This window comes from Nomascus leucogenys, chromosome 3, assembly GCF_006542625.1.
Source record: "Nomascus leucogenys isolate Asia chromosome 3, Asia_NLE_v1, whole genome shotgun sequence".
Taxonomy (NCBI): Eukaryota; Metazoa; Chordata; class Mammalia; order Primates; family Hylobatidae; genus Nomascus; species Nomascus leucogenys.
In genome coordinates this window covers 46746297-46759287 of record NC_044383.1, presented here as the reverse complement: position 1 = coordinate 46759287, position 12991 = coordinate 46746297, and the positions used below count along the sequence as shown (strand labels likewise).

Here is a 12991-nt window from a genome sequence, read left to right as displayed (position 1 = left end):
TAAAGGAAGAATACAAAATTAAATTTTATTTTTAATAATTTACCAAGTAGTTTTTAGAAACAAGCACATTCCTGAAAAATTTAGTAAATATGAGAATTTAGCTCTCTGCCTAAATGCCCAAATCAATTTTGTGTGTGTATGTTAACAGTCTCAGATTCAGAACTGCACCTAAATTTACACATACAGTCCCTCTTGGCACGAGGACAAATGATGAGGACTTAATTCTGTAAGAATCTTATATACTGAACCCGAAAATGGGCATCAAGAAACACCTGAAACTTAGAGATGGAACACGTTCAAACTATTTCCTAATGAGCCCAGAAGAAATAGGTGTTCATTACTGAACACATGAGGGTGGGGTAGGGTAAGGCTGAGCTGAGAAGTGACCAACCACAAATGGCATGTGCTTAATGGCACTTCTCTCCAGACGTGCCCCATCATATTTATTTGGGCAACCCTTCTTACAGCAGCCAGTGATAGTAAATTGCTCAGTCTAGATTGCTGCAGGACAGTTGTGGGGGTAGAAGGGAGTATTATATGGGCAAGTAGAGTCACTATAGCCAGGGGAAGAGAGTGTTCTCCTGCTCTGGAGGCCCTGGCCCTGAGTTAGCAGCATTTAGGCTAGCATTTGCATTCAGCCAGCAGACAGAGAAAATGATAAGCCTCCCAGATCATCCCCTTAAACGTATCTGTGTCCATTTTGATGTCATGGCTGAGGAAAAAGACCACTAAGAAGTTAGTTTGGCAAATGAGCATTCTTGGATTTTGCTTTAAACATCAATGATGGGATAGAACCAACTGGAAATTAATATGGAGATTTCAGAGGACAATTTAGAGGAAATGGACATATACATAAAAAAACTGCACTTTTTTTTGAGACAGTGTCTTGCTCTGTTTTCCAGGCTGGAGTGCAGTGGCACAATTATGGCTCATTACAGCCTCCATTGCCTGGGCTCAAGCAATTCTCCCACCTCCGCCTTCTAAGTAGCTGGGACTACAAGCATGTGCCACCACGCTCAGCTAATTTTTGTATTTTTTGTAGACTCAGGGTGTCACCATCTTGCCCAAACTGGTTTCAAATTCCCAGGGTTAAGCAATCCACCTCCCAAAATGCTGGAATTACAGGTGTAAGAAACTGTACTTATGATAAAATGTGTTTTCATGTCTCTAAGATGTTCCAGATAATTATGTGATGAAAGGTCATTTGCTCTACCAAAAACACATTCTGTTCAATCAGGCTGAAATGTCACTTGTACACATTTTATTTAACTTAACTTCTCTCATGAATCAGATAACTGATCTGAATCCACATGAAAATATGCAAACCATTCCACATGGGATGCAAATGCCAAATAGTACTGGCAGGAGGCAAACTTCAGAAAACAGTGTGTGTGTGTGTGTGTGTGTGTGTGTGTGTATGTGTACGTGTGTGTGTCAGCACACACGCACACACACATTCAGAAGTACAAACATATAAATTTTCTATTTCTATTACTTGCAGATCGGTAAAATTTATGAAATGAGAATGATGATGGATTTTAATGGCAACAATAGAGGATATGCATTTGTAACATTTTCAAATAAACTGGAAGCCAAGAATGCAATCAAGCAACTTAATAATTATGAAATTAGGTAAGCTCTGCCTCTTCTAGATTAAAAGTGAAACAGACAATGCACCTGTATCTGTTTTTCTATCAAGTTTATCTAATATGGTATATGCCAAAAAAAAAAGCCAAGCCAGAAATGAAATAGATTTGTATTTTTCCTTGGCAAAAATAAATTTGATTAAATATTTATTAATATCAATACTATATGAAGTACCAAACTAAGTTCTATGAGTGTTCAAAGAAATAAAACTTAATAATTTGCCTGTTTCATAAATATATATTGGGCACTGTTCAAAATATTGGGAATATATCAAGGTATAATTTCCTACTCGCACAGCAAATATATAAGATCAGTCAAAATAGTATGAAAAAAATCAAACCAGGGATGGGATAAAGTTGTGTGAGAAGGTGGCTACTCTAATTTGGTGTATTTAAGAAAATACTCTCTGGCAGAGTGAAACTTAATCTGAGACTTGAATGAAAAGAGCCAGTCATGACAGTCAGACCTTGGGAAGGTTATTTCAGGAAAGGAGAGAACATCAAGTGTAAAGTTCCCAAAGTGAAAACAAGCGTGATATGTTTGAGGGGCAGAAAGCAAGCCCATGTGGCCAGAGGGGGTAAAGAGAGGAGGACTGAAAGCAATACAGTTGGAGAGCTGTGTACTCTGTGAGGAAGTGTAGATGAAGTACAGAAGTCTCTGTGGTGAAGAATTTGAATTTTCTTCTAATAGAAGGGAGGAAAGAGTTTTGATTACATTTATAGTTTTTTAAACATTCCTCTGCTGTTTGGTTGAGAATGTACTATGGCAGGTGAGGTTTGAAAGAGGACACCAGTCAGAAGGCTGCTGCAGTTGTCTAGATCTGGACAAGAGATGGTAGTAGTTGGATGAGGGGGTCTGTGGTGGACAAGATAAGAAAGGGTGAGATCTGGGACATACACAAACCTGGCTAGATGTTGGATTTAGACTGTGAGAGAATTCAGAATTCAGGGAGGGAACCTAGGATTTTGGTCCAAGTATCTGTGAACTTGTTAGTGCCGTTGCAATGGAAAAGACTGGAAGAATAGCACAGGAAGGACTCTTTGGGGCACTTTACATTTGAGATGCACATTGAACATCCCAGGGGAGGTGTTGAGAAGGGGACTGTCTGCATCGTAGTAGAGTCAGGAGACAGGTCACAGTTGGAATATAAATTTGGGGGTCAGCTAAATATAGATAGCAATTAAGACCATGGGACGAGAGGAGAGTCCCATGTAATTGACTTTGTGCAACCAATAACCAGTTTTGATAAACTGGAAATAAAACTGACATCATGAAATTGTCTGATTTCTAAAACCTTCACTTGGAGAGAGAACTGTCATAAATTCTTTCTTAAAGGAAGCCCTGAGCCATGTGAGAGGAAGATTAGTGCCGCAGTTAAAGAGCAATAGTTTTGGAGTCAGCCATGCTTCATCTGAGTGCCACCAAGTAACTTCACCATTCTAAGCCTCAATTTCCTCATCTATAAAATGGGGATACCATCTATTTCATAGGTTTATTGCAAGGATACTATAAAAACTTTACAGCGCTTAACCCAGTGTTTGGAACACAGTAATAAGTTGACAAATGAAAAAAATATATATATATATTTTAGCACAGTTCATCAATTCTAGATGTAGGTATTTTTTTACATCTAATCCCTTTCTGAAGCAGAACTGCATCTTAAAATGGGTAGATCTTAAATTTGATGAATGTAGAAAGAGCAGATTTACCACAATTATTTTTCTCTCACTTTCTATAGGACCAAAAGAAGTCATACATTATCCTTACAGTCTGGAAATCAATTAACTACTGGCTCATTATATTAAAAACTCCTGGTCTGGGCATAGTGACTCATGCCTGTAATCCTAGCACTCTGGGAGGCTGAGGCAGGCAAATCACCTGAGGTTGGGAGTTTGAGACCAGCCTGACCAACATGGAGAAACCCCATCTCTACTAAAAATACAAAATTAGCAAGGCATGGTGGCGCATGCCTGTAGTCCCAGCTACTCGGGAGGCTGAGGCAGGAGAATTGCTTGAACTTGGCAGGGTGGAGGTTGCAGTGAGCCGAGATCACGCCACTGCACCCCAGCCTGGGCAACAAGAGCGAAACTCCATCTCAAAAAACAAACAACTCCTTAGCCACAGGAAGATCAGTTGGATTTGGCAACTACTTGTAGTCTAACCATTCAGTTCCAAGGCTGGATTCTAGAAGAGAGTCTGAGAGAAAACATAAAGGAGGCTCCCCTCCCACAGGTGCTCAAGATCTTTGTGTAGTATGTGGAGGATTGTTTGCAGTAGGAGTCAGGAGACCTGGGGTCCAGCCCAGGTTCCTTTGGACAAATGCTTTAACCTCTTTGAGCATCACTTTTATCATTGGCACCTGAACATGGAGATGTTCTGAGCATTTGCCATATGAAAGAATATATACTAAAGTGCTTTGAAAGGGCTACAAAATGCTACATTACAGTTTTATGATTTCTGGAATTGGAAGGTTCCCCCATTCCTTGGTCTTTCATGGAACCTGAACATCATGACAGTAAAGGTTATTCCCAAAATGGTATTTGAGTTGAGATAGATATGGAATTGGCTATGTAGAGAATCAAGTGGATTTGCTGTACCTACTTAACACATTGTTACCCAATAAGGCCTGTAATACTTTTGGACAGCAGATAGGATATGAATAATGAATACAATCAATCCGCCACGGCCACTGATAATTAACAGTATCCTCTGTTAATTTTAGTGTCTTTGTCTGTAAAATAGAGATAAGAATACACCTACCTCATGAGGTGTTTTGAAAAATAAATGAGATAATGTACATACATCTCAGTGTTGACACATTCTAGGTGCTCTATGAATGTTTGCAGAAGGTTACGGTGGTGATGATGGAGGAGGAGAAAGGAAAGGGAAAGGAAAAGGAAAAATATGACAGAAATTAGGAAGAGAAAATTACTGGCCAAGATTCCAGTCAAATAACAGGTTGGATGCCAGAAGCAAGGTAAAGGCAGAATGTTGCCTTAAAAATTAGGGGGTAGAATAAATGGAATAAGACAAGCCAGAATAAGCACCCCATAGACAACCTCACCTACTTCCACTCTGCCTTGGGTCAGTCCTGCCAGGGAGAGAACTTTTGTTGCAGAGAAGAAACCCTCAATTTGCTTTTATCCACCATTTCTCACCCACATATCATTATATCAGCTTCTACTTCATCAAATATTCACTGATCATCATCTAAATGTCTGGCTTCTAGAGACATTAAAGTTGTGGCCTCAGCTTTTGAGAGGAGATGGCTCTTTATCTCCAAATAATTCCGGGAAAGGTGCCTGACAAACCACAACCGTTTAAAAATAAAATATGGAATTCTAGGCTCCCCCTGCTGGTAACTGACATGTGTCCAGCCCCCTAACTATCAAAAATAATATAATTTCTAAGTACATTAATATTGTGGAAAATAAGGTTTTGGTGTTTTCTTTTTAAAGTGAAGTTAAAAAAAAAACTTGGAAGATTATTTTTTCAACCTTTCCCTCCCCTTGAGAACCACACTCCTGGCACAATTCTTACTAGACTGAGATGGACCTGTCACAGATCTGACACACGGTCCTTGGTTCTTCAGCAAAGCATAGGAGACAGCTAGGACAGTGGCCTAACCCTGGTCAGAAAACCTGCCACACAATCAAGAGCCATTCGTTCCATGGATATCAGACCAATCACCCACTCACCGGGCTGAGAGCTTTTATTCATGGCAAATGGGTCGTTTCTGCTAAGCATACTTTACCCATTTTTAATAACCTAGTGTTATTACAAAAGTCATACAGCCTAATATGTAACACATGGAAAACATCAAAAAGCATAAAGTAATAAAAGTTAAAACCATTTCTCCGCAACTCCATTGCCCCAAAATAACCACTATGTTGATATTTTATTGTCTTTCCAGATTTTTCTATACATTTTTAATGAAAATGGCCTTCACATATACTTATTTTATAGCCTTTTAAAGCCTAGCAGCCAATTGTGAACTGTTTTTTTAAACCAATATATATTCTTCTACGTTACTCTTTTTAACGACTGCAGAGCATGCAATGGTATGAATGCCTATCTTTTGTTTACCAGTGATTCTCAATCAGGAGCAGTACTGTCCACCCAAGGGGGCATTTAGAAAGGTGGGCAGGCATTTTTGAAAGATCAGATTGGTCACTATTGGCATGTAGTAGGCAAGAATTAGAGATGATAAATGTGCTATAGTATGCAATGAGAAAATGTCCAATCCAAAGCCAGTAACATCTCAGTTGAGAGACACTAAACCAGTTCTTTACCGTGAGGTATTTTGCTCATTTCCAATTTGGGGGAGATTTTAAAGCGCAGTAATAAATATCCTTAAACATAAATTCTAGGGCTCATTTTTATTTTCCAGGGACATATTCCCAGAAGATACTTTATTTGGTCAAAGGTTGTGCACACTTAAGACTTTTGATACATTTTGCCAAATGTTCTCCAGAACAGTTTAATCAATGTATACTCTGCCAGTAAAGGTGTACATACCTCGACTTGCTAAGAAGCAACTCTGTACAGTGGAAGAAACAGGAACTGAGATCCCACAGCTAGCTTTCATTCTTTAAAATTTATAACATTTTAAGCAAGTCTTTTAATTTCTTGGAGTTTCAAGTTCATCTGTAAATGGAAATAACATCTACTCTGCCCATCTCACAGTCTTTTTGTGTGGGCCAGATAAGATCATATGTGAAAATGCGTTCAAGTATAAGAGACTGTTTTTAACAGAGATCACATCAGAACAGCTTTTCTCTTTGGCTGCAAAAGAAAAGGAATGTCAGGTGTTGCAAACTCAAGTGACTGCAGGCCTAGGCAGGTGGCTTCAGTACCCTGGGTTAGGTGTTGGGGCCTCAGTGTTGGGGATGCTTCAGGGAGCGGTGAGGATTGACAACTCTTGAGTCCACATCTAGCCTAAAGAAAGCAGATGCTATGCAGCCATGAAAAAGGATGAGTTCATGTCCTTTGTAGGGACATGGATGAAACTAGGAACCATCATTCTCAGCAAACTATCGCAAGAACAAAAAACCAAACACCACATATTCTCACTCATAGGTGGGAATTGAACAATGAGAACACTTGGACACAGGAAGGGGAACATCACACACCGGGGCCTGTCGTGAGGTGGGGGGATGGGGGAGGGATAGCATTAGGAGATACACCTAATGTAAATGACGAGTTAATGGGTGCAGCACACCAACATGGCACATGGATACATATGTAACAAACCTGCACATTGTGCACATGTACCCTAGAACTTAAAGTAAAATAAAATAAAAAGAAAGCAAATGCTACTCAGCTTCAGATAACTTTTTTCTTTGAAAATGTAGAGCACATGTTGACACATCTAATAATCTTGCAAAAGAAGCCACAACTCTCCAAAAATGGTTTCAACACTATGAATACAAACATCCCACATCTTCAGGCAACATTTGACCCAGAGCCATACATTTTCAACCTGAATCCTACAAGGATTCTCATCAATCAAAATCCCTGCTCTTTTTGCAGAAATGGGCGCCTCTTAGGGGTTTGTGCCAGCGTGGACAACTGCCGATTATTTGTTGGGGGCATCCCAAAAACCAAAAAGAGAGAAGAAATCTTATCGGAGATGAAAAAGGTTACTGAAGGTGTTGTCGATGTCATCGTCTACCCAAGTGCTGCAGATAAAACCAAAAACCGAGGCTTTGCCTTTGTGGAGTATGAGAGTCATCGAGCGGCTGCCATGGCGAGGAGAAAACTGCTACCAGGTTAGCAATCCCCTCCTCAAAGATGAGACTTCTCTGCCTATCCTGCCTGCCTCCACAAATAAAATAAGCATTTTTAATTTTTTGGCTATCTTTCATTATGCTGTATTTTAAATTTTTTATCCTTCTTCACTATCTCACAGTTGATTCCATTCCCTGAAGTTTTCACAGACTCAGTTTTGAAAAATATTCATTCTGTGCATTGAGGCTAATTTACATGCACTAAAGAAACCCAGAACTTTAAGTGAGAGCAATCCTCTGATGAATAAAGAGTCTTCTTAAAATTAAGTATATAAATCACAGTTACTTTTGTGTATAGATTTTGTTATCAGGCTTATTAGAATTAGGGTATATTCTTCATTACAGTGTAGAAATAATCTCAAGTGATACATTATTCCAATGACAACTAGGTGACATACTTTCATTACGACTCCCTGTTGTCTAATAATTTCTGTCTAATTTGAGAGAAGAGAGATAAAAGCTCTCCTTAGAAAGGCACCTTTATTTGTTAGTTATTACAACCACAGGATAGATCCCATTTGGTGAATAACTATCAAATTCTCTATCCACCCCAACACTGCCTCAGTCAGATCAACTTAGGAAAATTTTTTACAGTTCTTGGCTCATTCTAAAACATTCACTACAACTTAGACAGGTTTTTAAATGAATACTAAAATAAGAGGATTTCAAAAATGACAGACTGGACACACTGGAATGAACTTTTCTCATGAAAATTATGGGACAGCCACCAGAATTCAAAACAAAACAACCACAACAAAGATGTCTACATTTATGTTGCCTTTGTAAACACTCTTCAAAACAAGCCAATACTAGATCAGCCCCCTAAATATCTTCAAAACTAGGAGACAGCTTCTGGCTTGGGGAAGATCTTTCAATAAGATCTTCATGAAGGCAACTTAAAGGGAAGAAAAATGAGACAGTCCCAAAGGTTGCTGAATCTTTTAGAGAAGTAGGTATTTTTAATGTTGAATCTTTCATTCACAACTTCTTCCCTCTTCACTAGCCAGCATCTGGTCAAGTCATCTAAATCACAGGTCCATAGATAGACTCACTAAGACTCCTCATGGGGGCATACCTTTTGGTGACCTGGATGTAATATTTTGCTATCTGCTTCAATTCTTCTTTCTTCTTCAACATCAACAACTCTACCATTGAAAAGTCTTTTGTATCCATCCTGTTCTCAGGCCACCACTGAGGTCTAAACACACATATTCTAAACCTTATGTAATTTTTTTCAAGATCTAATTATTCTCCCAACTCTGCTTTCTCTTCCAGGTGTCCCACCCTCCGACTTCTCCATCCTGAACATTACCACCAGATTAATATTTCCAAAATATCCTATTATCCTTTCAACACCTTCTTGCAAATAGTAGGAATTCAATCTCAGGAATTCAATCTCTATCTATAGGCTGAATGATGTCTGTCACTAACTGGCCAGATCAAAAATATTCATAACTCCTTGCTGTGTATAAGAATTAAATATGTGATTTCATTATTCAAGACCTTTTATTCATTTCCTGGTCTTTTATGACCATATTTGCTACCTTCTATTTCCCAGTAAAAACTGTTCCTTCTATCAGGACAGACACCTCAGTGACCTAGACACTTCCATGCTATGTCTGTCTCGTTTGTTCCTAATGCTATATCCTCTACTAGGAATACCTGCCCCTCCTTCACTTGTGACATTTACCCCAGCTCAGCCAGCACCTTCTTGAGAAACCTGCCTCCAGTATTCCAGCCCAAATTAATCACTTTCCTCCCTCAATGCAGGAAGCCATTCATTATCTGTAAAAACAGATATGTGAAGTAATTTGGGGTGTGGGGGAATAGGACAGTGAAAGAGGGTCCAAAACAAGTGAAAGACAGTTTCCAGGGTCAAGACAATCCAGTAATCCCGGAGAAGCTCCACCTCCTGAAAGCTTCCCTATCTCTTCAAAGAGAACGGCACATTGGCCCGCCGAAGGAACTCCTTTATGTAAGTCAAGCAGACTAGCTAGCCAGGTCCTATCACATAAGCTTCAGAAATCCTCAAGCACTTCATTAAGCTTCCACCCACAGTCCTGACTTTTCCTTGTGGATTCTCTGTCCAGGATACACCACAGGGAGGCTGCCTCCCCTCCCCATCCACTACTCATATTCACCATGATCCAATGCAACCCTCTTACCTATGGCCCTTTGAGCTGGTCTCAGGTGGATTTCATTCAGCTGGATTTTAGTCAGCAACTAACTCAGCAGCAAACTAACAAGATGAGGCACAGTGGTGAGTAAGCCAGCCAGAGCAAACTTCTTCACCTCTGAGATCTCAGAACAAAACCTATCACCCATTTGGATCACTCTACCTGTTACCCCATTGCAAACTCACCCACAACAAAGGAATTCTGTAATTGCCAACCCTAGTTTAAAAGAACAAGGAGACTGTTGAGAAAAATGATAAGTGAAGACAACAGAAACTTTTCTTTCTTAATTGACGCAGACTTGGAGACAGAGAGACAATAGCTGTCTAAAGGGATGTAACTGCTCCTCAGCCACTTACCTCCTCTCTAAACAGTGGCAGTTTCCCCTTGAGAAATCTCACCTTTATTGAGCTCTTTACAGAACAAAGTTGCTGCATCCCACTCAGAAACTAGAAAGGCGTTCTAAGAATGCTCTGAAGAAAAGTCCTGGCAGTGATTCTCAATGTCAGGCTGCATCAGCATCACCTGGAGGGCTTGTTATAGCACAGATTGCTAGATCCCACCACCAGCGTTCTTGATTCAGTAGGTCTGGTGTCAGGCCAGCTAATTCGCATTTACAAGTTCCCAGGATGCTACTGCTCCCAGGACTGCACGTTTGAAAACCCGTGATTTGAATCAATGATTTTCCATCCTAGGCTGCACATTGGAATTACCTGATGTTTTCAAACAATGTTAGTACCCACGTGAGCCTCTAATCAATTGAATCTGCATCACTGGAATATAAAGTTAGGGAACCGGTGTTTTAGGTTTTCCTGATGATTCTATTCTTCAGTCAAATTTTGTGATTCACAGCTAAATCTATCAGCTAATGATACTGGGTAATCATCTTCATGGCACGTGAATAGGAATACCTGGGAACTGCTCAGTCAGTAAATATTTATTAAGCATCTAGAACACATATTGCTCCCTTCTGAATGACATGAGAGATTCTAAAAATAAAAAAAAACATAGTACTAACCATTGCACTCAAAGAGTGCATATTCTGAGAAAACTATACATACACAAAAACTGGAAAAATTATCAAGAGGAGAGTGTATTGTTAAATCATAATTTAGAAGTTATTAAGTCTTATCTGCGTCACCTTTTCTTGACCTCACAGCAATAGTAGGTTGGATAAGGAAACTGATGTTAGAAAGGATATGTTTTCTAGCCAGGATCATTGTTCTGACATTTGAACTTGTCTTACCCCAAGCTCATGTTCTCAAATCGCTCTGTAACACTCACTTTCACCAGAGGCCTTCACAAGGATGTTGGTGGAAATCACTGCTTCCTATATTTACTCTCATTTCTGTTCCCTTAGCCTTATGCAGCTCTTCATGGTCCTAGGCTGAGAAGACTAAATTTAGAGCAGTAGTACTCAACTGTGGCTGCATTTTAGAATTAACTAAGCTACTTTTAAAACTTGTGACATCCAGCCCACTTATATCAGAATTGGGAAGGACAGTCCAGAGGTCAGTAATGAGCTGGTAAATCTTTAACAGCCGGCTCCCAGAGGAAAAAACAAAAGCCCTCATTTGCAGCATTTGCCAGTTTCCACGGTATTAACACTCCCACTGTGGCTGATTTCAAGCTACCAATGTGACTTTAACTGGCTCACAAAATTCTGATACTTTCTTTATCTATTTATCTGTCAATGAACATTTAGGTTGATTCCTTACCATGGTAATTATGAATAATGCTTCAATAAACATGGGAATGCAGGAATCTCTTTAACATAATGATTTCATTTGGGGTGAATATATACCCAGTATGGTGATTGTGGGATCATATGGTAGTTCTATTTTTATTTTTTTGAGGAACCTGCATATTGTTTTCCATAATGGCTGTACCAACTTACATTCCCATCAACAGTATCCAAGTATTCTCATTTCTCCAAATCCTTGCCAACATTATATTTGATCTTTTTGATAATGGACATTCTACCAGGTGTGAGGTGATAACTCATTTTAGTTTTGATTTATATTTGCCTGATGATTAGGGATGTTAAGCATTTTTTCATATACCTATTGGCCATTTATATTTCTTCTTTTGAGATATGTCTATTCAAATCCATTGCTCAGTTTTTTATTTTTGAGACAGAGTTTCACTCTTATTGCCCAGGCTAGAGTGCAATGGCATGATCTTGGCTCACTGCAACCTCTGCCTCCTGGGTTCAAGTGATTCTCCTGCCTCAGCCTCCCGAGTAGCTAGGATTATAGGCATGTGCCACCACTCCTGGCTAACTTTGTATTTTTAGTAGAGATGGGGTTTCTCCATGTTGGTCAGGCTGGTCTTGAACTACTGACCTCAGATGATCCGCCAGCCTCGGCCTTCGAAAGTGCTGGGATTACAGGCGTGAGCCACTGCGCCCAGCCTTTTGCCCATTTTTAATTGGGTTATTTGTTTTCCTACTATTGATTGTTTGAGTTCTCTATATATTTGGGATATTAACTCCTTATCAAATGTATGCTTTGTAAATATTTTTTTCCCATTCCTTAGGTTATCTCTTCACTCCATTGATTGTTTCCTTTCCTGTGTGGAAAGTTTAGTTTGATGCAATCCCATTCATCTATTTTTGCTTTTGTTGTCTGTGCTTTGGGGGTTATAGCCAAAAAATAACTGCCCAGACCAATGTCAAGAAACTTTCCCTTATGTTTCTTTCTAGTAGTTTTACTGTTTCAGGTCTTACATTTAAGTCTTTATTCCATTTTAACTTGGCTTATGTGTATGTTGTAAGACAAGGGTCCCATTTCATTCTTCTGCATATGGATATCCAATTTTCCTTACACCATTTGTTGAAAAGGCTGTTCCTTCCCTATTGTGTGTTCTTGGCATCTTTGTCAAAGATCAATTGACCATAAATGTGTGGATTTACTTCTGGACTCTATTTTGTTTCATTGGCCTAAATGTCTGTTTTTATGCCAGTATCATACTATTTCGATTACTATAGCTTTGCAGTGTATTTTGAGATCAGGTTAGTGTGATGACCCCAGCTTTGTTATTTTTGTTCAGATTTCTTTGGCTAGGGTCTTTTGTGGCCCCATACAAATTTTAGAATTGTGTTTTCTATTTCTGTGAAAAACATTACTGGAATTTCGATAGAGACTGCATTGAATCTGTAGATTGCTCTGAGTAGCGTGGACCTTTTAACAATAATAATGCCTCCAATCCATGAAGATAGGATATTTTTCCATTTATTTGTTTCTTCTTTAATTTTTTATCAATATTTTATAGTTTTAAGTATACAGATCTTTCATCTTGTTGGTTAAATTTATTTCTAAGTATTTTGGGGGGATGATATTATAAATGAGATTGTTTCCTTAATTTCTTTTTCAGTTTTCT

At 39.1% G+C, this 12991-nt stretch overlaps 1 protein-coding gene across 5 annotated transcripts in view; it reads left to right on the top strand.

Annotated features, from left to right (window-relative positions):
• Positions 1 to 12991, top strand: part of A1CF (APOBEC1 complementation factor) — an 87081-nt gene that overhangs the window by 43144 nt on the left and 30946 nt on the right. For all 5 annotated transcript variants that reach the window (XM_012505857.2, XM_003255157.3, XM_012505856.2 and 2 more), the window contains 2 exons: positions 1502 to 1632; positions 7180 to 7418. In XM_012505857.2, coding sequence (XP_012361311.1) covers positions 1502 to 1632; positions 7180 to 7418 — 370 coding nt within the window. The remainder of the gene's footprint in view (positions 1 to 1501; positions 1633 to 7179; positions 7419 to 12991) is intronic.